The sequence below is a fragment of the Symphalangus syndactylus genome, chromosome 8, assembly GCF_028878055.3.
Source record: "Symphalangus syndactylus isolate Jambi chromosome 8, NHGRI_mSymSyn1-v2.1_pri, whole genome shotgun sequence".
In the NCBI taxonomy this organism is placed as follows: Eukaryota; Metazoa; Chordata; class Mammalia; order Primates; family Hylobatidae; genus Symphalangus; species Symphalangus syndactylus.
This window is the reverse complement of record NC_072430.2, coordinates 15,082,334-15,107,037: the sequence shown is the minus strand read 5'-3', so window position 1 is coordinate 15,107,037 and position 24,704 is coordinate 15,082,334. Positions and strand designations below refer to the sequence as shown.

General features: G+C 45.5%; 1 protein-coding gene across 2 annotated transcripts in view; it reads left to right on the top strand.

The window, feature by feature from the left end:
• DYNC1H1 (dynein cytoplasmic 1 heavy chain 1) overlaps positions 1 to 24,704 on the top strand; it is an 86,056-nt gene that overhangs the window by 15,719 nt on the left and 45,633 nt on the right. For both annotated transcript variants that reach the window (XM_055288101.2, XM_063643821.1), the window contains exons 3-21: positions 2 to 175; positions 413 to 668; positions 1,054 to 1,240; positions 3,670 to 3,941; positions 4,033 to 4,260; positions 6,929 to 8,005; positions 8,693 to 8,872; positions 10,242 to 10,391; positions 13,382 to 13,528; positions 16,049 to 16,189; positions 16,538 to 16,714; positions 16,851 to 16,961; positions 17,046 to 17,165; positions 18,876 to 19,115; positions 22,521 to 22,676; positions 22,818 to 22,931; positions 23,494 to 23,604; positions 23,685 to 23,894; positions 24,075 to 24,221. In XM_055288101.2, the coding sequence (XP_055144076.1) occupies positions 2 to 175; positions 413 to 668; positions 1,054 to 1,240; positions 3,670 to 3,941; positions 4,033 to 4,260; positions 6,929 to 8,005; positions 8,693 to 8,872; positions 10,242 to 10,391; positions 13,382 to 13,528; positions 16,049 to 16,189; positions 16,538 to 16,714; positions 16,851 to 16,961; positions 17,046 to 17,165; positions 18,876 to 19,115; positions 22,521 to 22,676; positions 22,818 to 22,931; positions 23,494 to 23,604; positions 23,685 to 23,894; positions 24,075 to 24,221 (4,198 nt within the window). The remainder of the gene's footprint in view (position 1; positions 176 to 412; positions 669 to 1,053; positions 1,241 to 3,669; positions 3,942 to 4,032; positions 4,261 to 6,928; positions 8,006 to 8,692; positions 8,873 to 10,241; positions 10,392 to 13,381; positions 13,529 to 16,048; positions 16,190 to 16,537; positions 16,715 to 16,850; positions 16,962 to 17,045; positions 17,166 to 18,875; positions 19,116 to 22,520; positions 22,677 to 22,817; positions 22,932 to 23,493; positions 23,605 to 23,684; positions 23,895 to 24,074; positions 24,222 to 24,704) is intronic.

The window sequence follows — 24,704 nt, the reverse complement described above, 5'->3', positions numbered from 1 at the left end:
GCTTGGCATTCATTAAACGTACTCCCGTGATTGATGCAGATAAACCCGTATCTTCTCAGCTCCGGGTCCTTACACTCAGTGAAGACTCACCCTACGAAACTTTGCATTCTTTCATTAGCAATGCTGTGGCTCCTTTTTTTAAGTCTTATATTAGAGAGTCTGGCAAGGCAGACAGGTAAAAACCATTTTTCTTCTGTGGTTTGAATGTTGTATTTCACTTAATGTTCACAAGATAGTATAGAACTCGGTGTAAAACTTGGAAATTGGTAGGGTAATGCTAGTGAACCAAGGCGATATAAACCCTGTGTATTAATAAATGTGTGTGTCATTACTCTTTGACAGACCTGAAATGATAGGATCTCTTTGGAGACCAACACCACACTAAATGTTGAGGTATGAAATCTCTTTTTAGGGATGGTGATAAAATGGCTCCTTCAGTTGAGAAGAAGATTGCAGAACTCGAAATGGGACTCCTTCACTTGCAGCAAAATATTGAAATTCCGGAGATCAGCCTGCCGATTCATCCAATGATCACAAATGTTGCAAAACAGTGTTATGAGCGTGGAGAAAAGCCAAAAGTTACAGACTTTGGTGATAAGGTTGAAGACCCAACATTTCTTAATCAGTTACAATCTGGAGTTAACCGCTGGATCCGAGAAATTCAAAAAGTAAGAGCACAGGATTGAAAGTTATGTAAAATATGTTACTCTTTAATATCTTTGGGAAAACTGATCTGGATTTTGTCAGTGAGGTAAATTATGTGATAATTAGTGGTGCCTCCTCTTGGTCCTGGGATTGTCCAGTGCAGCACTAGCCTTGGTCTGGGTGGAATGGTCAGGGGCCAGTGTGAGGTTGCTTGAGTAGTCACCCTGATAGAGCATTAATCTCAGCAGTCTCATACCTTTGATTTCAAATCAAGCCACTTTTGATTTACAGGGAAGGAAATCTACTTGAAATATAAAAATTGAGTTGTAATGCATGTGTTTAGTTAACGATATCTTTTCTACCTTGTTTAAATAGTGAATACCCTTGGATGTTATTTTATTTTCAAAGGTGACCAAACTGGATCGAGATCCTGCATCAGGAACTGCCTTACAGGAAATTAGTTTTTGGCTAAACTTGGAACGTGCGTTATACCGCATCCAGGAGAAACGGGAGAGCCCGGAAGTTCTCCTGACTCTGGATATCTTGAAACATGGCAAGCGCTTCCATGCCACTGTCAGTTTTGACACCGACACAGGTAACAACTAGAACTAATAATCTGATCAGTGAGTTATTGATCTGGCTTTTACGAGATCTTACTTGACAATTTAAATGAAAACTGTAGTTTTCGTAGATACACTGTCGTTTTTAACCATTTCCTTTCTTACATCACATCCTATCTTTCCCTCAGTTCCAAGTAATGAAAATTATTCTCCTACACACTTAGCTTTCCCCTTTCCCTTCAGGGGTTTTAAGAACGTGAAACAGTCTCTAGGTATGAGCACAGATTCCTTCTTGTTTCCCCACTGCTGGGCTCCATGAGTCATCTCCATGAGTCGGCTGTACAGCTGGCACAAAGTCAAGTATGCTTTTGACAGGCCAGGCAAGAAGGTGGTTTAAGTGAAGCAGTTCTATTTGCCCAGAGGGTTGTGGAAAAAGAACTGGTCAGTACCACTTTCTCTTCTTCTTTTTACTTGCCCCTTTCTCTTCTTTGTCTTCCTCCCTATTCTGATAAGTGGCCAAAATGAATTTAGTTTTCTGAGTGGAGAACAGTGCCAGTGATGTTGGTTTTTTTTTTTTTTTCTTTTTAAAATTTTTAAAATTTATTTTTTTTAAGAGATGGGATCTCACTTTGTTGCCCAGGCTGGAATGTGGTGGTGTGATCATAGCTCACTGCTGCCTGGAGTTCCCAGGCTCAGGCAATCCTCCCACCTCAGCCACCCAAGTAGCTGGGGCTACAGGGATGCACCACCATGTCCAACTAATTTTGGGGACTTGCCATGTTGCCCATGCTGGTGTCAAACTCCTAGTCTCAAGCAGTCCTCCCGCCTTGGCCTCCCAAAGTGCTAGGATTACAGGCAGTCATCATTATGATTATTTTTAAATTCCGTTAAAAACTTTAAAACTTGACTGAGCTTCATTAGCACGTACTAGGTCTACAATGTTTGAACACGAGGCATTATTAGGCATTTCTGTTCGACTCTGTGCTCACAAAAGACATGTTAGAACAAGCAATTAAGACAGTAGTAGTTGTCATGTTCTCACTTCCCCCAAAAAACACGTGATACCCACATCTTAAAGGTTAGAGGAAATTGCAAGTAGAAACCTTCCGGTTACTTAGATCACACTGCACACATTACCTGTGCATTCACTGTGCTGAAATGTATACTTTGATTTTTTTAACACTGCTGAAACCTTTGTTTTTTTCCAAATACTTTTTTTGATCTTATGCCAAAGAAAGTCAATAAATAGATTAGGATCCAAGCACTTTCGTGATTCCATGTCCTTAGTAATACGTTCACCTAAATTAAGCTGTGAATGTAAAACTTAAATTTTAATGTTCTCAAGCATAAAATTTTAGTTCTTCTAAACTTAATTGTTACTGATAGAACGTTAAAATAATATAGAACAGGAGAACAGGGGTCCCCAACCCCCAGACTGGTACTGGTCAGTGGCCTGTTGGGAACCAGGCTGTATAGCAGGAGGCCAGCAGCAGTGAGTGAGCACTACTGCCTGAGCGCCGCCCCGTCAGATCAGTGGCGGCATTAGATTCTCATAGGGGCGCAAACCGTGTTGTGAACTGCACATGCGAGGGGTGTAGATTGTGCACTCCTTATGAGAATCTAATGCCTGATGATCTGTCCACTATCTCCCATTACATCACCCTCAGATGGGACCACCTAGTTGCAGGAAAACAAGCGCAGGGCTCCCACAGATTCTACATTATGGTGAGTATGTAATAATAATAATAGAAATAGTCTGAGTGCAGTGACTCACACCTATAATCTCAGCATTTTGGAAGGCCTAGGCGGGCAGATCACCAGGTCAGGAGATGGAGACCATCCTGGTTAACACATCCTGGAAACCCCGTCTCTACTAAAAATACAAAAAATTAGCTGGGTGTGGTGGCAGGCGCCTGTAGTCCCAGCTACTTGGGAGGCTGAGGCAGGAGAATCACTTGAACCTGGGAGGCAGAGGTTGCAGTGAGCCGAGATCACGCCACTGCACTCCAGCTTGGGCAACAGAGCAAAACTCCGTCTCAAAAAAATAAAATAACAGAAATAGAGTGCACAATAAATGTAATGTGCTCGAATCACCTAGAAACTACCCACCCCCCGCCCTCCCCAACCGTCTGTGGAAAAATAGTCTTCCACGAAACTGGTCCCCCGTTGCCAAAAATGTTGGGGGCCGCTGATATAGAAAGCAAAGCAAAGCATAGTAAATTCTCTGAGGCTGCCACCATCAGCCTTTAGAGTATATATGAATTGACTCATACTCTTAAATAAGCAAAAATGGAACAACACTAGGGTTATCCTGTTAATAACGTGTTGTTTTTTCAAATATGAATAGTTTTTGTCTCACTAGATCTTTTGCAACGTCAAAATGTTCCATTGTAATGGCATATTTTAGTTTACTTAGTTTTGTTACTTTATGTGAAAACCATTAACTCTTTCTCTGTTAATATAGGTCTAAAACAGGCTTTGGAAACTGTGAATGACTACAATCCTCTGATGAAAGATTTCCCTCTGAACGATTTGCTGTCTGCCACGGAGCTGGACAAAATAAGACAGGCGCTTGTTGCCATTTTCACCCATTTGAGAAAGATCCGAAACACAAAATATCCTATTCAGAGGGCACTGCGTTTGGTGGAGGCGATTTCAAGAGACTTGAGTTCTCAATTACTCAAAGTATTGGGCACTAGGAAATTGATGCATGTTGCTTACGAAGAATTTGAAAAAGTAAGTTCGAATATATAAGAAAACCAACCTCAAGACGTTGAGATGAAAATATGTCTTAATGATAAGCCTCATTTTTGAAATTCTGTCCTAGGTTATGGTAGCATGCTTTGAAGTTTTTCAGACTTGGGATGATGAGTATGAGAAACTTCAGGTATTGTTGAGAGACATCGTCAAAAGAAAAAGGGAAGAAAATCTGAAGATGGTGTGGCGTATCAACCCTGCCCACAGGAAGCTGCAGGCCCGCCTTGACCAGATGAGAAAATTTAGACGCCAGCATGAACAGCTGAGAGCTGTTATCGTCAGGGTCCTGAGGCCACAGGTAAGATTTGCATTCTAAAAATTTGTGTTTTGTTTTTGTTTTTGTTTTGTTTTTTGTTTGTTTGTTTGTTTTTTTGAGACGAAGTTTCACTCTTGTTGCCCAGGCTGGAGTGCAATGGCGTGATCTTGGCTCACTGCAACCTCTGCCTTCTGGGTTCAAGCGATTCTCCTGCCTCAGCCTCTCAAGTAGCTGGGATTACAGGTGCCTGCCACCACGCCCGGCTAATTGTTTATATTTAAGTAGAGACAGGCTTTCACCATGTTGGCCAGGCTGGTCTTGAACTGACCTTCAAGTGATCCACCTGTCTCGGCCTCCCAAAGTGCTGGGATTGTAGACGTCAGACAGCGTACCCAGCCTGTTCTTGTTTGAGACAGTCTCATTCTGTTACCTAGGCTGGAGTACAGTGGAGGGATCTTGGCTCACTGCAGCCTTTGCCTCCTGGGCTCAAGCAGTTCTCCTGCCTCAGCTTCGTGAGTAGCTGGGACTATAGGCGTACCCCACCACGCCCAGCTAATTTATTTGTGTGTGTGTGTTGGAGGTGGAGGGGGGAGGTTGTAGAGGAGGAGTCTCACCACGTTGCCCGGGCTATTCTCGAACTCCTGAGCTCAAATGATCCGCCCACCTCAGCCTCCCAAAGTGCTGAGATTACAGGCATGAGCCACTGCACCCTGCCCATATGCATTGTTTTAATGTGTTTTTTGAAAAATTAACTACTTCTTTCTGTTGTCTTTAAGATCTAGTGATTCAGTATTTGTGTAATTTTTTTATTTTTTATTTTTTATTTTTTATTTTTATTTTTATTTTTTTATTTTTGAGACAGAGTCTTGGTCTGTCACCCAGGCTGGAGTGCAGTAGCATGATCTCGGCTCACTGCATCCTCTGCCTCTGGGGTTCAAGCAATTCTGCCCCAGCCTCCAAGTAGCCTGGATTACAGGCACCAGCCACCACACCCAGCTAATTTTTGTATTTTTAGTAGAAATAGGGTTTCACCGGCTAGGCGCGGTAGCTCACACCTGTAATCCCAGCACTTTGGGAGGCCGATGCCAGTGGATCACGAGGTCAGAAGATCGAGACTATCCTGGCTAACACGGTAAAACCCCATCTCTACTGAAAATACAAAAAAATTACCTGGGCGTGGTGGCAGGCGCCTGTAGTCCCAGCTACTTGGGAGGCTAAGGCAGGAGAATGCCATGAACCCAGGAGGCGGAGCTTGCAGTGAGCCGAGATCGCACCACTGCATTCCAGCCTGGGTAACAGAGCAAGACTCCATCTCAAAAAAAAGGAAAAGAAATAGGGTTTCACCATGTTGGCCAGGCTGGTCTTGAACTCCTGACCTCAAGTGATCCACCCGCCTCGGCCTCCCAAAGTGCTGGGATTACAGGTGTTGAGCCACCCTGGCCAGCCCATCCAAATCTTTAGTGTTTTCCATCCATTTATCCCTTCCCCCATCTTGCAAGGACCCTAGAGCCAGACTTCCTGGGTTTTAAATCCTAATTCCACCGTTTACTAGCTCTGTGACCGGAACTCTTTATTTAATCTCTTTTTCTGAGAGTCCTCCTGTGTAAAACATGGATAGCAATTACATATGCCTGAGATTTATTAAAATGATTAAATGACTAATTTCTTTATACATTTTTTTTTCTCTTCTGAATTTATCTTTCATTCTTTTTTGTTTTTTTGAGACGGGGTCTTGCTTTGTCGCCCAGGCTGGAGTGCAGTGGTGTGATCTTGGCTCACTGCAACCTCCACCTCCCGGGTTCAAGCGATTCTCTGTCTCAACTTCCTGAGTAGCTGGGAATACAGGCGTGCACCACCATGCCTGGCAAATTTTTTGTATTTTTAGTAGAGACGGGGTTTCACCATGTTGGCCAGGCTGGTCTCAAACTCCTGACCTCGTGATCCGCCCACCTTGGCCTCCCAAAGTGCTGGGATTACAGGCATGAGCCACTGCACCCAGCCTATTCATTCTTCTTTACCAGTTCTTCTTTAAAAAAAAACTAGTCCAATGAAACCACATTGTCTGAAAAACCTTTGTAGTATAGAGTTAAAATATACTCTATAGTATTTTACTTGGCATTGCTAAGTTGCGGTTATAAAATGTTTGACTCAAAGTTTAAAAATCTGTATTGCTAATTGGTAGCTTTTGTGTGGCGTGTACAACAGAATTTTAAAAGTCTTCCAGGCACGGTGGCTCACACCCGTAATTCCAGCACTTTGGGAGGCTGAGGTGGGAGGATCGCTTGAGCCCAGCAGTTAGAGTCTACACAGAGTGAGACCCTGTCTCATAAAAAATAAAAATAAAGTTTGTTTTATTTATTTATTTTGAGACAGAGTCTCACTCTGTTGTCCAGGCTGGAGTGCAGTGGTACGATCTCAGCTCACTGTAACTTCCACCTCCCGGGTTCAAGTGATTTCCTGCCTCAGCCTCCTGAGTAGCTAGGATTACAGGCCTGCACCAACATGCCCAGCTAATTTTTGTATTTTTAGTAGAGACGGGGCGTCAGCATGTTGGCCAGGCTGGTCTCAAACTCCTGACCTCAGCTGATCTATCCGCCTCAGCCTCCCAAAGTGCTGGGATTATAGGCGTGAGCTACTGTACCCGGCTTAAAATAAATTTTAAAGCCTTGGTTTGGTCAGCATTTCTTGATTACATATCTTTCTCCTTTAGGTCACGGCAGTTGCACAACAGAATCAAGGAGAGGTCCCTGAACCCCAAGATATGAAAGTGGCTGAGGTTCTCTTTGATGCTGCAGATGCAAATGCCATTGAGGAAGTAAACCTTGCTTATGAGAACGTCAAGGAAGTGGATGGACTGGATGTTTCCAAAGAGGGCACGGAAGCCTGGGAGGCTGCTATGAAGAGGTACGATGAGAGGATCGACAGAGTGGAGACCCGGATCACTGCTCGCCTTCGGGATCAGCTTGGCACAGCCAAGAATGCCAACGAGATGTTCAGGATTTTCTCCAGGTTTAATGCACTGTTTGTCAGGCCTCACATCCGTGGGGCCATTCGTGAATACCAGACCCAGCTGATCCAGCGTGTGAAAGATGACATCGAGTCTCTTCACGACAAGTTCAAGGTCCAGTACCCACAGAGTCAGGCTTGTAAGATGAGTCACGTTCGTGACTTGCCCCCTGTGTCAGGGTCTATCATCTGGGCTAAACAGATCGACAGGCAGCTGACGGCCTACATGAAGCGGGTGGAAGATGTCCTTGGCAAGGGCTGGGAGAATCACGTGGAGGGGCAGAAGCTGAAGCAGGATGGAGACAGCTTCCGCATGAAGCTCAACACGCAGGAGATCTTTGATGACTGGGCAAGGAAGGTGCAGCAGCGCAACCTCGGTGTCTCGGGGCGCATTTTCACCATCGAAAGTACTCGGGTTCGGGGCCGAACTGGAAATGTGCTTAAGCTGAAAGTTAACTTTCTTCCTGAGATTATCACACTATCCAAAGAAGTCCGGAACCTCAAGTGGCTTGGTTTCCGCGTCCCACTGGCGATTGTGAACAAAGCCCATCAAGCAAACCAGCTTTACCCGTTTGCCATCTCACTGATCGAGAGCGTTCGTACCTATGAACGGACCTGCGAGAAGGTGGAGGAGCGGAACACCATTTCGCTTTTGGTGGCTGGCTTGAAAAAGGAAGTGCAGGCCCTGATCGCAGAAGGCATTGCATTGGTGTGGGAGTCCTACAAACTTGACCCATATGTACAGCGCTTAGCAGAGACTGTCTTCAACTTCCAAGAAAAGGTATGCTCTCATGTAATCCTCAGGTGTCCTGGTAACGAATGAAGCATGGTAATAGCGAACTCAGTTAAAACACTAGTTCTCCCAAAGAAGGCATGCATGGTTGATGCAGCATATGGCCATGTGAGCTGCAAGGGAGGAGGACCCTTTGTACTCACCAGGCTATTTAATGGTGCTGCGTTTTAGGGAGGCCACTAAGTAACAACCTGAGTTTAGAAACAGTTGGAGAGCTAAAGGACACAGGGGTCTGACAGAGAGCAGAATGCACTTTTATTGCTGCTACAGCTGAAAGCAGAGCAGGCTCTAGGTCTCAGCCACGAAGGCCTTACCCAGAGCCTGCGGCTGCCAGCGGACCAGATGCATACGACAGCGAGGCTGGCTCCCCAGGCACAGGAGGAGCTGAACAAAGCACGTTTACTTCCTTCTCCCAGATTTACCCATCAGAGGCCACCTCTCCTGTGAGTGGGAGTAAGGGAAGAAAGCTGGGGAGGCTCCATGCATTTTCCTTCCCTCTACAAGGACATGCAAGTGGGGATTAGTGTTCTCACCCCAGCAGCTAGGATTAGCTACTTATGGAAGAACTGTGCCTGGAGCATTTGTCAATCTATAATACTTGGGAAGAATGTTATGTGAGAATAAAGGAACAGAGTGTGAGTGGGTGTTTTAAATATTAAATACTTCTTCCTTCAGGTGGATGATCTGCTGATCATTGAAGAAAAAATAGACCTAGAAGTCCGTTCCTTGGAAACTTGTATGTATGACCATAAGACATTCTCGGAGATCTTGAACAGAGTCCAGAAAGCAGTGGATGACTTAAATCTGCACTCCTATTCCAATTTGCCCATCTGGGTCAACAAGCTTGACATGGAGGTAAGGGATAGAATTTGCTAGCGTGTTCCTCCTTTTTCTTCTGCTGACCCTCCAGTAAGCTTATTAGTTTGTCACTAAAAAGCATTTTTCCCTGGAAATTATCTGTGATAGTTCAATTCCCCTCCAAAATCTCATTTAACTAGTGATAGAAGTGAATTGTGGGCCGGGCGCGGTGGCTCACGCTTGTAATCCCAGCACTTCGGGAGGCCAAGGCGGGCGGATCACGAGGTCAGGAGATCGAGACCACGGTGAAACCCCATCTCTACTAAAAATACAAAAAAATTAGCCGGGCGTGGTGGCGGGCGCCTGTAGTCCCAGCTACTCAGAGAGGCTGAGGCAGGAGAACGGCGTGAACCCGGGAGGCGGAGCTTGCAGTGAGCCGAGATCGCGCCACTGCACTCCAGCCTGGGCGACAGAGCGAGACTCCGTCTCAAAAAAAAAAAAAAAAAAAAAAAAAAAGAAGTGAATTGTGGCCAGGCATAGTGGTTCGTCATGCCTGTAATCCCAGCATTTTGAGAGGCCGAGGCAGGCAGATCGCTTGAACCCAGGAGTTCGAGACCAGCCTGGGCAACATGGCAAGACCCTGTCTCTACTATAAATACAAAAACTAGCCAGATGTGCTGATGAGCACCTGTAGTCCCAGCTACTCAGTAAACTGAGGCGGGAGGATCACTTGAGCCCAGGAGGCGGAGGTTGCAATGACCCGACATCACACCACTGCACTCTAGCAGAGTGAGACCCTATCACACACACACACAAAAAGAACCACATTATGATACTACATGTCAGTACTCACATCAAGTTTAAGTTGGAAGCAGGGAGATAAGAGGGAGGAGAAAGTATTGCCTTTATTTGCTGGATATTTGATAACTTCCTATACGGCCTTCCTTGCTTTCCTTATGATTTGTGTTACCTTTTCTAGCCCTCCAGGTGTCCTCCTCTGATGACCCTGCCCCTCCCCAACACCCAATTTAGAAACAGCCACATTCTGCCCCCACCCGTATCCCCGTGGACAAGTGGGGACGGGTAGAAGGTGTGGTATGTGTACGTAAAGCACAGTTGCCAATCCATGCCTTTTCTCACTGGTGGACTTCAGAGAGCACGCCAGTGGAGAGTGTTGGGGAGGAGGGTATTTTATAGCAGAGGTTACAGGTTGTGAAGGATTGGTGATTCAGTATCCAAAGTTGGAGAACACAGCCTAACAAGTGATCTGTGGCTGGGAGAAAGTGAGATTCTGAGAAGAGAGATATGAAGGCTTCTAGTTAGGAACTGTGCATCTTTTATCTGAAACACCTACCACTTTCCGATTAACTTGCTTTGTGAGCTAACTCAGAAGAAACTCTGTTCTCTGATATAACGTTGTCTGTAGATTGAAAGAATATTGGGCGTCCGTCTGCAAGCTGGCCTGAGAGCGTGGACCCAGGTTCTTCTTGGACAAGCTGAAGATAAAGCAGAAGTTGACATGGACACGGATGCTCCACAAGTTAGTCACAAGCCTGGTGGAGAGCCAAAGATCAAAGTGAGTGCTTCTGTGGCATTCTGTTTACTAATAAGTAAAATAACAGAACTCTCTCGTTAAAAAGTACCTGTGAAGAGGTCACTTAGTGTGGACACCTGGCAGATGCCACCTTAACCAGGTGATGGAGGTCAGCCTCACCAGTGGCGATGTGCAGGTGTCACGTGCCCTCTGATATGATGCGATGGGAAGGGCAGGTCACCTCTGCGCTCTTTCTCCAAAATTCCTCACTCTCATGTGAGATGTTAACATTGAAGAAAGCTGGTGGAGGATGTGTGGAAACTCCTTGTACTTCTTTGAAACTCTCCTATAAATCTAAAATAATTATTTTAAGTCCTAAAAAATGAAAAATTAAATTTTAGAAAAAAAACTACACTGTGGAAAAAAACTTCTTACCAAACATTCATGCAATAAATTATTTCAGGAACAGGCCGGGCGCGGTGGCTCACGCTTGTAATCCCAGCACTTTGGGAGGCCGAGGCGGGCGGATCACGAGGTCAGGAGATAGAGACCATGGTGAAACCCTGTCTCTACTAAAAATACAAAAAATTAGCCAGGCGTGGTGGCGGGCGCCTGTAGTCCCAGCTACTCGGAGAGGCTGAGGCAGCAGAATGGCGTGAACCCGGGAGCCGGAGCTTGCAGTGATCTGAGATTGCGCCACTGCACTCCAGCCTGGGTGACAGAGCGAGACTCTGTCTCAAAAAAAAAAAAAAAAAAATTATTTCAGGGACCGCATGTAATCCACCAGAAGTCAATGTTCAGACCATGACATTGAAACGTACTCCACTGTTTTAACAAAGGTCTCAGTCCACATCCCCGGGAAGAAGGTGGTGACACAGTGGCCACCACGCAGAGTAGTAGTCTGTGCCTCCCGAGCCATCTCTTTCCCATTTGTGTGGAGCTTAGCAAGCTTTCTAAACAACTGAATCATTATGTCAGCTAGCACTGTGTAAGTAGGCCCTATCTGCTGCTATTGGTGGTGGTTACAAAGGAATCCACCTTACAGTAAGTGTTTATAGTATTTGTGTTATATTTACCAATAAAAAGGCCTCACAAAACAGTAAAAACTTTGATCTGGGAGAAACAGTTGGCTTTTTTCCCCTACCTACACTTTACCTTTTTATTTTTTTCCCTTACACTTGAAAAATGTTTTCACTTTTGAATATTTCTGTTGCCACCTTTGAATATTACTATTATTGGATATTCATCCCCAGAGCATACTTTTTAAAATACCAAGTCCCAGAGAAGCAAATGAGTGTTTCTAAATTGATACCATTACAGTCATGCACTGCATAATGACATTTCAGTCAACGACAGACCACATATACAATGGTGATCCTGAAGATTACAATACCATATTTTTACTCTACCTTTTCTATGTTGTAATATGTTTAGATACACAAATACTTACCATTGTGTTCCAGTTGCCTACAGTATTCAGTACAGTAACATGCTGTACAGATTTGTAGCCTGAGAGCAATCGGCCATGCCACGTAGCCTAGGTGGGCAGCGGGCTCTGTCATCTAGACTTGTGTAGGTACATGCTGTGGAGTTTGCACAGTGACAGAATCACCTCACTATGATTCTCAGAACATATCCCTGTTGTTAAGCAACACATGACTATCTAGTGGAGACTAAGTTGGAATTCTTGTTTAGCGTAAAGCACTGGCAGGTGGCACAGACTTACCTGACTTTGGTCAACATAAATCATTGCCCAACAACTGATAACCTGGGTTGTATCACTGCTTCAGTGGTGCTAGCTTCTCGGGTCTCAAGATTGTTATATTGAGACATCGTCATATACTTATGTCAAACCAGATGAAGGTTCATTGAGTACCTGTTACGTGTTCAATGCCTGGGCACCAGGGACCCAGGAGAAGGTGAAGCAGCACCTGCTGTCTGACTTACGTTCTTTTGGGGAAGGCACAAATGGCAAACATGACATTATAAAAGACCATGTCTGATAATCAAGTGACAGACATTGTGGTTCAGACTGAAGTAGTTTAGTAATTTAGAGAGAGAAGGTGTTGAGTATCAAAACTATTTTATTGAGACCAGGCACGGTGGCTCACACCTGTAATCCCAGCACTTTGGGAGGCCAAGGTGGGCAGATCGCTTGAGCTCTGAAGTTCGAGACCAGCCTGGGCAACATGACGAAACCCCATCTCTATAAAAAAATACAAAAATTAGGCCGGGCGCGGTGGCTCACGCCTGTAATCCCAGCACTTTGAGAGGCCGAGGCGGGTGGATCACAAGGTCAAGAGATCGAGACCATCCTGTCCAACATGGTGAAACCCCGTCTCTACTAAAAATACAAAAATTAGCTGGGCATGGTGGTACATGCCTGTAGTCCCAGCTACTCAGGAGGCTGAAGCAGGAGAATCGCTTGAACCTGGGAGGCAGAGGTTGCAGTGAGCTGAGATGGTGCCACTGCACTCCAGCCTGATGACAGAGTGAGACGCCGTCTCAAAAAAAAAAAAAAAAAAAATACAAAAATTAACTGGGCATGATGGGTGCACGCCTGTGGTCCCAGCTGCTTGAGGGGCTGAGGCAGGAGGATTGCTTGAGCCCAGAATGTCAAGTGAGCCATGTCGCCACCGCACTCCGGCCTGGGTGATAGAGTGAGACCCTATCTCAAAAAAAACAAAAAGCAAAGGACTTGGCATGGTGGCTCACACCTGTAATTGCAACACTTTGGGAGGCTGAGGCAGGTGGATCACCTGAGGTCAGGAGTTTGAGACCAGCCTGACCAACATGCCAAAACCCGTCTCTACTAAAAATATAGAATTAGCTGGGCATGCTGGCGCATGCCCATAATCCCAGCTACTTGGGAGGCTTAGGAGAATCGCTTGAACTTGGGAGGTGGAGGTTGCAGTGAGCCAAGGTTGCGCCATTGCACTGCAGCCTGGGCAATAAGAGTGAAACTCTGTCTTAAAAAAAAAAAATTTTATTGAAATAGATTGCTGAGTAGAAATGAAACCTTTCTTTCACAGAATGTCGTTCATGAGCTAAGAATAACCAATCAGGTAATCTACTTGAATCCGCCAATTGAAGAGTGCAGATACAAGCTGTACCAGGAAATGTTTGCCTGGAAGATGGTTGTACTGTCTCTCCCCAGGATCCAGAGTCAGAGGTACCAGGTAAGCCTTTGGCAACTTGAGGCACACGCCTCTGACCAGGCCTCTCATGGGCTCTGTGACACCATTTCTTCATGGTGCTTCTTTAAATAAGCTCTTGATATTGTTTACAAACTCCAGACATCCCAGGGGAAAGTTAGGGAGGCTTTTTGTGCCCTGACCTTTTTTCCAACTAGTTACTTGGGATTTGTAGCTTGGTCTCAGTAGTCTCTTTGAACTTCTGTCCATGAGCATCTTTGGGAATCTCAATTCCTGCTTCTCCCTCTCCTCCCCACCCCCTACTTTTTATTAGGGGAATTTTAAAACATACACAAAAGTTGAGGGAATCAAGAGCCTCCCACCACACAGCTTTATCAATATGTGGCCAATGTTATTTATATTTTCTTCCCTACCTCTCCACCCCCACCAGATTATCTTAAAGCAAATCTCAGATGTAATATACTCTTAGTATATTTTTAGAACAAAAGGAAAGCTCAAAAGACCATTTAGTCCCCAGTGTCACTTCTAAACAGAACCAGTAGCTTTCATAAAAAAAGATGGGACAACTTCTGCTATTGCAGACTCTTCCAGAATTTAGTGATCTTCTTAAGACATTAACCGTTTTCTTAACTTTGAACATAAACTCAGATCTTTTAGGATTTTTTTTGAGGTAGTTAATTGCCTATGGCTAAAATTGTGGTGGTGTTTCACCTAATGCTGGGCACTGTCCAGCTAATCAGAACCAAGCTATGGATATTGGCTTCTGCCTTTCGAGGAGTCTACATACAATCCTTAGCATCATTCTCATCATGTTTCTCCTGTTTTTAACCAGCCGTGTTTCTATTTGCATTGTTCTCTTGCTTATCTCCAAATTTAACAAACTGAAGCCAGCAGTCTCCTTGTTCCCTAGAGCCCATCCCCTCACTCTTGTTTAGCTGTTCTGCCCTCTCTTCTGGGTCTTCTTTCAGTACCTAAACGGGACCCCATGTCCCCTGCAATCTTCATAAGGCAGCTCCCTTCTCAGGCACTCCTCCAGCCTCCTCCAGCACTGCTCTGTGTGATCACCCACAGCCCCACTGCTGACTAGTGGGCTTCTCTGTCCTTGTCTCACCTCTTAACTGCAAGACTTGATGGAGGCTCCCTCCTGCATGATGCTCTGGACTCTTCAGAACACCGTGCCTCCTGGTTCTCCTCCCACCTCAGTGGCTAGTCTCCTTTATTGGTTCCTATTTTGCCTTCCCCTTAAACTCCCTCTAAATGTTTCGTTCCCTCTCCACTCCTGTGCACTCTCTTTGTGGTCTCATCTAGTCTTGTTGACTTTAAATGCCACCTGCAAGCTGACAGCTCTGTGTTTGTATCTCCAGCTGACCTTTCTCCTGACTCCTGGCTTGTCTGGCCAGCTGCCAGCATGGCATCTCCACTTGGCTGTCTCAGAGTCGCGTCATACTGAGCACCTCTTGAGCCCTGCCTCCCCAAGTTTTATCTTCCCTCAGTCTTTCACTTCCCACCCTTCAGCTCATTCAGGCCAAAAATCATGGTATTGTCCTTGACTCCCGTTGTGTGTCTCTTGAAAATGAATGCTGAGCTCTTTCACTGGCACCACTCCGTACAAGGTACCCTCACCTCTCACTTGGATTATTAATGTTCCCTCCTATCTGTTCTCTCTGCCTTTGCCTCCCTAAAATCTGTTTTCAACACAGCAGCCAAAGCAAGTCTTAGATTCTAAGTCAATCCTGACACTCTTTTCAGAGCCCTTGAATGACTTCCTATCTCACTCCTCATGAAAGTCAAAGCCGCAGTAGCTTGCTGGGCCCGTGTAATGTGTTGCTTATTGTTTCTCTGACTTCAGCTCCTGCTGCTTCTCCCTTCACTGGCTCTGCCCCATCACACTGGAGTCTTGCTGGTCCTCAAACATGCCGGTAGACTCTTGCCCCTGCGCCTTCACATTTGTTGATCTCAACTGAGAATCCTTGGCGGCAAATATTCACAACTTACCCCTCTCCTCTTGGTTTCTCGCAACTTTCCCCTTCTCAGCGAGGCCTTTCCTGACCTCACTATTGAAAATGCAGCCTTCCCCATGCTGCGCCCACACTCCCTCTCCTTCTCCTTCTCATTCTTGCTCCGTAGTTATCTCTCACCACCTGACATTCTGTGTATTTTGCTTATTCCCTAATCACGTCTCTCCTCCCATAGAGTGTAAGTCCCTGTGAGCAGGGATTTTTATCTGCTTATTGTACCTAGAATAGTGCCTGGCACATAACAGGCACTCAGATAGCTAGAATGAGCAGATGGCTTCGTGCACTTTTCAGCTGTTTTTGCATTGCCACATTTCTCTGTTTTCATTAATGTTCTTGTATTGGTTTGATGAGTTAAATATAAGTAGGCTTTCTGGTTACTTGTGGCCAGGGTAAGTGGATGTTATTCCTTAAATGCCATTTTGGTCATGAGCTTTTCTTTCAGTTCATTTTAATTAAGTAAAAGGTGACACTTAGATTACCGTTTTCATATACACTACTTGCATTCATTTCGGCTTTGGTTGGCTAGGTGGGTGTACATTACGAATTGACTGAGGAAGAGAAATTCTATCGGAACGCTTTAACACGGATGCCTGATGGCCCTGTTGCCCTGGAAGAGTCTTATTCTGCTGTCATGGGCATTGTATCTGAAGTTGAACAGTATGTCAAGGTAAGAAACTCCTAATTTCATTCAAATATGCATATGGTCTATTCTAGACGCTTAAGAGTACAAGATATAAAGAACATGGAGCTAAAAGGTCTTGACTGTATGTATGGTTCACTAGATACTATTTGCTGTTTCAAAGCAGAGAGTAAATGATAGGATACATCTTTTGGAGTTTTAACCATGACATTCGAGAATCTTTTTTGATATGAAAATTCTGAGAATCTGAAGTGAGAATTTCTCTAATAGTGGTGAAAGACATGAACCTTCTTAATGGAATGTGAACATAAGAGGTGCCAGTATTCTACAAAATGAAAACTCAAACTATTATTTAACTGTGTTCTTCATTTGCAGGTTTGGCTTCAGTATCAGTGTTTATGGGATATGCAAGCTGAAAACATCTATAACAGACTTGGAGAAGATCTCAACAAATGGCAGGCTCTCCTGGTCCAAATAAGGAAGGCCAGAGGAACCTTTGACAATGCAGAAACCAAGAAAGAGTTTGGACCAGTAGTTATAGATTATGGCAAGGTGAGTCCTGCTGTCTGGTTGAAAGGTGTCAAGGGTAGTGTAAAAGCAACATTTCTGTTAGACTGATATTCATTTGAAGGATAAACACGCCAGCAGGAAAGAGCTGATGATGTGTTGTGTGCTGTTTCACCCTCAGGTACAATCTAAGGTGAACTTGAAATATGACTCTTGGCATAAGGAGGTTCTTAGCAAATTTGGGCAGATGCTAGGATCAAACATGACGGAATTCCATTCCCAGATCTCAAAGGTGAGGACGTAGGATTCTGCCTCTGTAACCAGTCTACTGGTAAACCCCAGCTCTGTGATGAAATACTCCCCTCTCTCTGAACAGTCCCGCCAAGAGTTGGAGCAGCACTCAGTAGACACTGCCAGCACCTCCGATGCAGTGACCTTCATCACCTATGTGCAGTCTTTGAAACGGAAGATCAAGCAGTTTGAGAAGCAAGTTGAGGTGAGCTCTATGGATATTTAAAAATTTTTGGCTGGGCGCGGTGGCTCACGCCTGTAATCCCAACACTTTGGGAGGCCAAGGCGGGCGGTTCACGAGGTCAGGAGACCAAGACCATCCTGGCTAACGGTGAAACGCCGTCTCTACTAAAAATACAAAAAATTAGCCGAGTGTGGTGGCGAGTACCTGTACTCCCAGCTACTCAGGAAGCTGAGGCAGGAGAATGGCATGAACCCGAGAGGCGGAGCTTGCAGTGAGCTGAAATTGCGCCACTGCATTCCAGCCTGGGCAACAGAGTGAGACTCCGTCTCAAAAAAAAAAAAAAAAAAATACTAGATCTGTAGTTTAATTTGGCTTCTGCGGTATTTTGCATTCTAAGAGAATGACCTGACTCAACCCTTAAGGCACTCTTTTCTTGGTATGGCCCACAGATCATCTCTATTACAACAGCCTGATATGCTTGTTAAAACTTAGCGCAGGCCAGGCGCGGTGGCTCATGCCTATAATCCCAGCACTTTGGGAGGTCAAGGCGGGCAGATCACTTGAGGCCAGGAGTTTGAGACCAGCCTGGCCAACATAGTGAAACCCTATCTCTACTAAAAATATACAAAAAATTACCTGAGTGTGGTGGCACATGCCTGTAGTCCCAGATACTCGGGAGGCTGAGGCAGGAGAATCGCTTGAAGCTGGGAGATAGAGGTTGCAGTGAGCTGAGATCGTGCCACTGCATTCCAGCCTGGGCGACAGAGCAAGACTATCTCAAAAAGCTAAATAAATAATGAAGAACTCACTGCAGATACTTGGCATCTAGGTTTTTCTTTCTTTTTTTTTTTTTTTGAGATGGAGTCTCGCTCTGTCACCTAGGTTGGGGTACAGTGGCGTGATCTCGGCTCACTGCAACCTCTGCCTCCCAGGTTCAAGCAATTCTCCTGTCTCAGCCTCCCGAGTAGCTGGAATTACAGGTGCCCACCACCATGCCTGGCTAATTTTTCTGTTAGTAAAGACGGGGTTTCTCCATGTTGGCCAGGGTGGTCTCGAACTCCTGGCCTCAAGTGATCTGCCCACCTTGACCTCCCAAAGTGCTGGGATTACAGGCATGAACTACCATGCCTGGCCAATTATCCTTTTAATAACTTGGAATAAAGAGTGAAGCCCAGCTCCACCTTGCTTTGTATCCTGACCCGGGCCATCCGAATGCAGTGGAGTGCAACATCCAGACTGCTGCGGTGGGCTCTCAGAGGATTGCCCTCTGGCCATGATGTCTTAGGATGTATGGTTTTAGGAGAAGAGCACGTGTATTGATCTTCTGTGTTTTGTGTGAGGCAGCGTCTCACCTGTCACCCAGGCTGGAGTGCAGTGGCAGGATCCTAGCTCACTGCAGCCTCAATCTCCCAGGCTCAAACAATCCTCCCACCTCAGTCTCTTGAGTAGCTGGGACTACAGATACATGCCACCATGCCCGGCTAATTTTTTTCTTTTTAAGTAGAGATGAAGTCCTGCCATGTTGCCCAGGCTGGTATTAAACTCCTGGACTCAAGCAATCCACCTGCCTCAGCCTCCCAAAGTGCTGGGATTACAGGCAAGAACCACTGAGTCTGGCCAGCCTTACATGTTTTATAACTATAAAGTGCATTCTCTTTCATGGGGCTCTAATTAATAATTTCTGTCATTGTTATAGAAGACAGAACTTGATTTATTTTTTAACTCTCAAAGCTCTACCGCAATGGCCAGCGCTTACTGGAAAAGCAAAGGTTCCAGTTCCCACCTTCCTGGCTTTATATTGACAACATCGAGGGAGAGTGGGGAGCCTTCAATGACATCATGCGGCGAAAGGACTCTGCCATTCAGCAGCAGGTGGCAAACCTGCAAATGAAGATTGTCCAGGAGGATCGGGCCGTGGAAAGCCGCACCACCGACCTGCTGACCGACTGGGAGAAGACCAAGCCTGTCACGGTGAGTCCCGCCGGGTGGGGACCCCGGAGACTCCTCACCCAGCAGCGTGACTGGTGACTTTCTTTCAAGCCTAAAAGGCCTTGCTGTGACTGAGCTTTCTAGTATTGAAGACTCTTTTCCTTTTTGTAGTTAAAAAAGCAGATGGAGATAGTAAATGTGAAAATATGAAGCCCAGCTTAGACCTCTTTTTACTCAGAATGGCATTCAGGAGCTGGTTTTAAGGAGTAAAGTTTTTCTGTTCTTAGATCATTCTCTTACGTAGATATGCGCAGAAATTAGAATTTAATTTTGTGTAGACAAAGGCCAAGCTTTCCACTGCTGCTGCTAGTTAATTTAATTTTGGTTGGATAGTCTCTGTTTTTGCCAGTGCTGCTGGTGGATTGTGGAGAGGCAGGTTCTGTTGTCTTCGTCACTGTAGCCATTAAACCTTCCACCACCCAGAAACTGCCACATCCACTTTTCTTCATGCATTCAAGTATTTATTGAGCACCGACTGTGTTCCAGGCATTGTTCTAGGTCGTGGAGATATAGCAGTGAGTGAAAAGGACAAGAGTCTCCTACCTTCATGGAATCACGCTCAGTGGGAGAGAGAAACAAAATGAGCAAGAATAGACAGGCAAGGCAGGTGGTGGTGCTGCTGCGACAGAAGCAGATGAGAGGGCGCTGGCTCAGTGGCTACTGCTGTGCCTGGGAGGGTGGTGCGGAAGGGGGCTGGCAACTCGTGCTGATAGCAGAGGTGATAGTAGATAACAGTGTGTTTGGTTTACTGGGAGTGGAATTCAAAATTTTATTTATTTTATTTTTTGCTCCCTGTTATTTTTGTTATTTCCTAAGGGTGCGTGAAATTATCTGGAGAGCATATAAATACAAATGCCTGGACCCCTCTTCCCTCTATAAATGCTGATCCAATAATACAAATGCCTGGACTCTTCTCCCGTCCATAAACGCTGATCTGATAATATAAACGCCTGGTCCCCTCTCCGCTCCATAAACGCTGATCCGATAATACAAACACCTGGACCCCTCTCCCCTCCATAAACGCTGATCCGATAATACAAACGCCTGGACCCCTCTCCCCTCTATAAACACTGATCCGATAATACAAACACCTGGACCCCTCTCCCCTCTATAAACACTGATCCGATAATACAAACACCTGGACCCCTCTCCCCTCTATAAACGCTGATCCGATAATACAAACACCTGGACCCCTCTCCCCTCCATAAACGCTGATCCGATAATACAAACACCTGGACCGGACCCCTCTCCCCTCTCTAAACGCTGATCCGATAATACAAACGCCTGGACCCCTCTCCCCTCTCTAAACGCTGATCCGATAATACAAACGCCTGGACCCCTCTCCCCTCTATAAACGCTGATCCGATAATACAAATGCCTGGACCCCTCTCCCCTCTATAAACACTGATCCGATAATACAAACGCCTGGACCCCTCTCCCTTCTATAAACACTGATCCGATAATACAAACGCCTGGACCCGTCTCCCTTCTATAAACGCTGATCCGATAATACAAACGCCTGGACCCCTCTCCCCTCTCTAAACGCTGATCCGATAATACAAACGCCTGGACCCCTCTCCCCTCTATAAACACTGATCCGATAATACAAACACCTGGACCCCTCTCCCCTCTATAAACGCTGATCTGATAATACAAACGCCTGGACCCCTCTCCCCTCTCTAAACGCTGATCCAATAATACAAACGCCTGGACCCCTCTCCCCTCTGTAAACACTGATCCGATAATACAAACGCCTGGACCCCTCTCCCCTCTATAAACACTGATCCGATAATACAAATGCCTGGACCCCTCTTCCCTCTATAAACGCTGATCCAGTTGGGTTATGGCGAGTCCCAGGCGATTGGTTTGTTTTCTTTTTAATTTTCAAATTTTTATGTATTTAGGGAATATAAGCGTAGAAAAGACAAATGGAAAAGATGTGAACATCTTTTGAATATTAATCTGTTTTTCTTATTTGGGGATGTAAGTTTCCCACAGTAGGCCTAATGACAATGACAGATTTAGCCTTCCACAGAGATATGCTGGTTAATTGTCCCATCCTGCCTATAACCGTTTCCGTGCTGCTGGGCCCCTGCAGGTTCTACTGTGTGCTTAATTTTGATTTGATGGTCTCTGCTTTTGCTAGTGCTGCTGTTACTGCCAGGTTATGAATGCTTGCTCCAGTGGAGGAACTGAATATTAATCAATAGCAAGATTCTGGTCATCAAAATTTGAATATTTCTCATCACCTCACCTTGGTGCCAGTAATGTGTTAGAGTTAAAACTTTTTTTTTTTTTTTTGAGACGGAGTCTTGCTCTGTCTCTCAGGCTGGAGTGCAGTGGCGTGATCTCCGCTCACTGCAAGCTCCGCCTCCTGGGTTCATGCCATTCTCCTGCCTCAGCCTCCCGAGTAGCTGGGACTACAGGTGCCTGCCACCACGCCCGGATAATTTTTTGTATTTTTAGTAGAGACGGGGTTTCACCATGTTAGCCAGGATGGTCTCGATCTACTGACCTCGTGATCCGCCCGCCTTGGCCTCCCAAAGTGCTGGGATTACAGGCGTGAGTCACCGCGCCCGGCCAAAAATTTTTTTTGAGGCAGAGTCTCACTGTGTCACCCAGGCTGGAGTGCAGTGACGTGGTCATAGCTCACTGAAGCCTCCGTTTCCTGGGATCAAGCGTTGTAGCTGGGACTACAGGTGTGCCCCACCATACCCAGCTTACTGTTTATTTTTAATAGAGATGAAGTCCCAGGCTGGTCTCAAACTCCTGAACTCACAGTCTCCCCACCTTCACCTCCCAAAGTGCTAGGATTACAGGCGTGAGCCACCACATCCAGCCTAAGTAAAATGTTCTTTGATATCTTGCCTTAGTAGAAAACAGTAATATTTTGTACAGCTCTCAACAGTTACTAAAATGAAAAGGAAGTATGCAAATAGTAGTGTTAATGCTGAAGTAGAGTCTGTTTCTGGTAATTTCTCGTTCCTGGCTTGGCTGGGTAACTGATGTAACAACTGTGTTCTCTGGGGAAGTTGTGGCTGGCAGGCCTCGGAGGTTTGTCCTCTTCTATCACTGGGGATGTGCACTTGAGGCTGAGTCTGTGCTGCCTCTTCTCCCGCCTTCCAGGGTACTGAATAAGACAATGGCTAAATCAAGAGATGCTCCACCATTCTGTTTTATTTATGTAAAATATTGATGTAAAAATTAAATTCACTACTATACACACATCCAAAGTGGACATCTTGTTCAATGTTTCCTTATGAAGATGTGTCCAAAGAATCCAAAATGTCCAGAAGCCCTGCAGGCTCTGTGCATCATTTTAAAGCCTAAATGCTCATCTCTCCTGAGACATTGTGCTCCAATTCTCTGTGCTCTGACTGCTTTCAGGGCAACCTTCGCCCAGAAGAGGCACTTCAGGCTCTCACCATATATGAGGGGAAGTTTGGTAGGCTGAAGGACGACAGAGAGAAGTGTGCAAAGGCCAAGGAGGCGCTGGAATTGACAGATACTGGGCTTCTCAGTGGCAGTGAAGAGCGCGTGCAGGTATGAACCATTGGGGAGGGGGTGGAGAATCCCGCTCCCCACCCGTACTCTGCCGTTGACTTTGTTCATCCTCAGGGCCCCGCCAGATTCTGGGGTGATTTCTATTTCCAAAGTCAACTGCTTTACTATTCCCAATCGCAGGTGGCCTTAGAAGAATTACAGGACCTCAAAGGCGTTTGGTCAGAACTTTCTAAGGTTTGGGAGCAAATCGATCAGATGAAGGAGCAACCCTGGGTTTCAGTACAGCCTCGAAAGGTATATCTCATGAAATCGGTGTTTGTGTACGTCTATTTTAACAGTTACAGACCTTATTTAGAATGTGACAAGCCAAGTTTGTGTATTTGTATTGTGAGTTCATAAGATGTCACTTAATGTCCTGTATGTCATTTACATTATTCATCCAAAATGTTGTAAAACTTATTTTGAAACCTTATTTTTTATTTTTTATTTTTTTGAGACGGAGTTTCACTCTTGTTGCCCAGGCTGGAGTGCAATGGCGCGATCTTGGCTCGCTGCCACCTCCACCTCCCGGGTTCAAGCGATTCTCCTGCCTCAGCCTCCCTAGTAGCTGGGATTACAGGCATGTGCCACCACGCCCGGCTAATTTTGTATTTTTAGTAGAGACGGGGTTTCTTCGTATTGGTCAGGCTGGTCTCGAACTCCCAACCTCAAGTGATCTGCTCGCCCCAGCTTCCCAAAGTGCTGGTATTACAGGCATGAGCCACCGCGCCTGGCCTGAAACCATTTTTTAAAGAAATATTTCACCATTTAAAGAAATGTTGGCAAGCTAAATAGCATCTTATGTTTCTCTCGGCAGCTTCGACAAAATTTGGATGCCCTCCTGAACCAGCTGAAAAGCTTCCCTGCCCGATTGCGACAGTATGCATCCTATGAGTTTGTTCAGAGGCTTCTGAAAGGTTACATGAAGGTAGGTGGCCAGTATTGCACGGTGATGAGTGTCTGTTAGAAATGCACCTGCACAGATCACTTTGTTTACTTTCTCCACAGATAAATATGCTGGTGATTGAACTGAAATCCGAAGCACTTAAAGACCGCCATTGGAAACAGCTCATGAAAAGGCTTCATGTTAATTGGGTTGTTTCTGAGCTAACCCTTGGCCAAATCTGGGATGTTGACTTGCAGAAAAATGAAGCGATTGTCAAGGATGTACTGCTTGTGGCACAAGGGGAGATGGCTTTGGAAGAATTTTTGAAGCAGGCAAGTAATAGGACTGAACAGCTGCTTTATGTTGTGTTTCGGGCTGTTGTATAGATCTGAGCTGTGTAAAAATGGAGCCTTGTCATCTGTGGTCCTTTTGGTTCTCATAATGCTTGGTCCCTTGTGCAACTAGTGAGTGCCTACATATTGATAACGTGCGTCTTTCTGGTTTGAATTCAGATAAGAGAAGTGTGGAATACTTACGAACTAGACTTGGTTAATTATCAGAACAAGTGCCGCTTGATCCGTGGCTGGGATGACCTCTTCAACAAGGTCAAAGAGCACATCAACAGCGTCTCGGCCATGAAGCTCTCTCCATATTACAAGGTGCTGTTGCTGGGGAAGCTTTCCCTCCCCGCCAGTGGTCTCCCACACTTTCACTATAATACTTTTCACTGACAGTTACTAGGTACCTGTTTTTTATTTTATTTTTTGAGACAGGGTCTCACTCTGTCTCCCACGCTGGAGTGCAGTGGTATGATCACAGCTCACTGCTGCAGCCTTGACTTCCTGGGCTCAAGTGATCCTCCCACCTCAGCCTCCAGGTAGCTGGGACCACAGGCACATGCCACCATGCTGGGCTAACTTTTTATTTTTTGTAGAGACAACATCTCACTATGTTGCCCAGGCTGGTCTCGAACTCCTGGGCTTAAGCAGTCCTTCTGCATTGACCTCCTAAAGTGCCAGGATTACAGGCGTGAGTCACCACAGCCAGTCAATACTTGTTTTTTTGTTTGCTTGCTTTTTTTTTTTTTTTTTTCTTTTTTTGAGATGGAGTCTCACTCTGTCACCCAGGCTGGAGTGCAATGG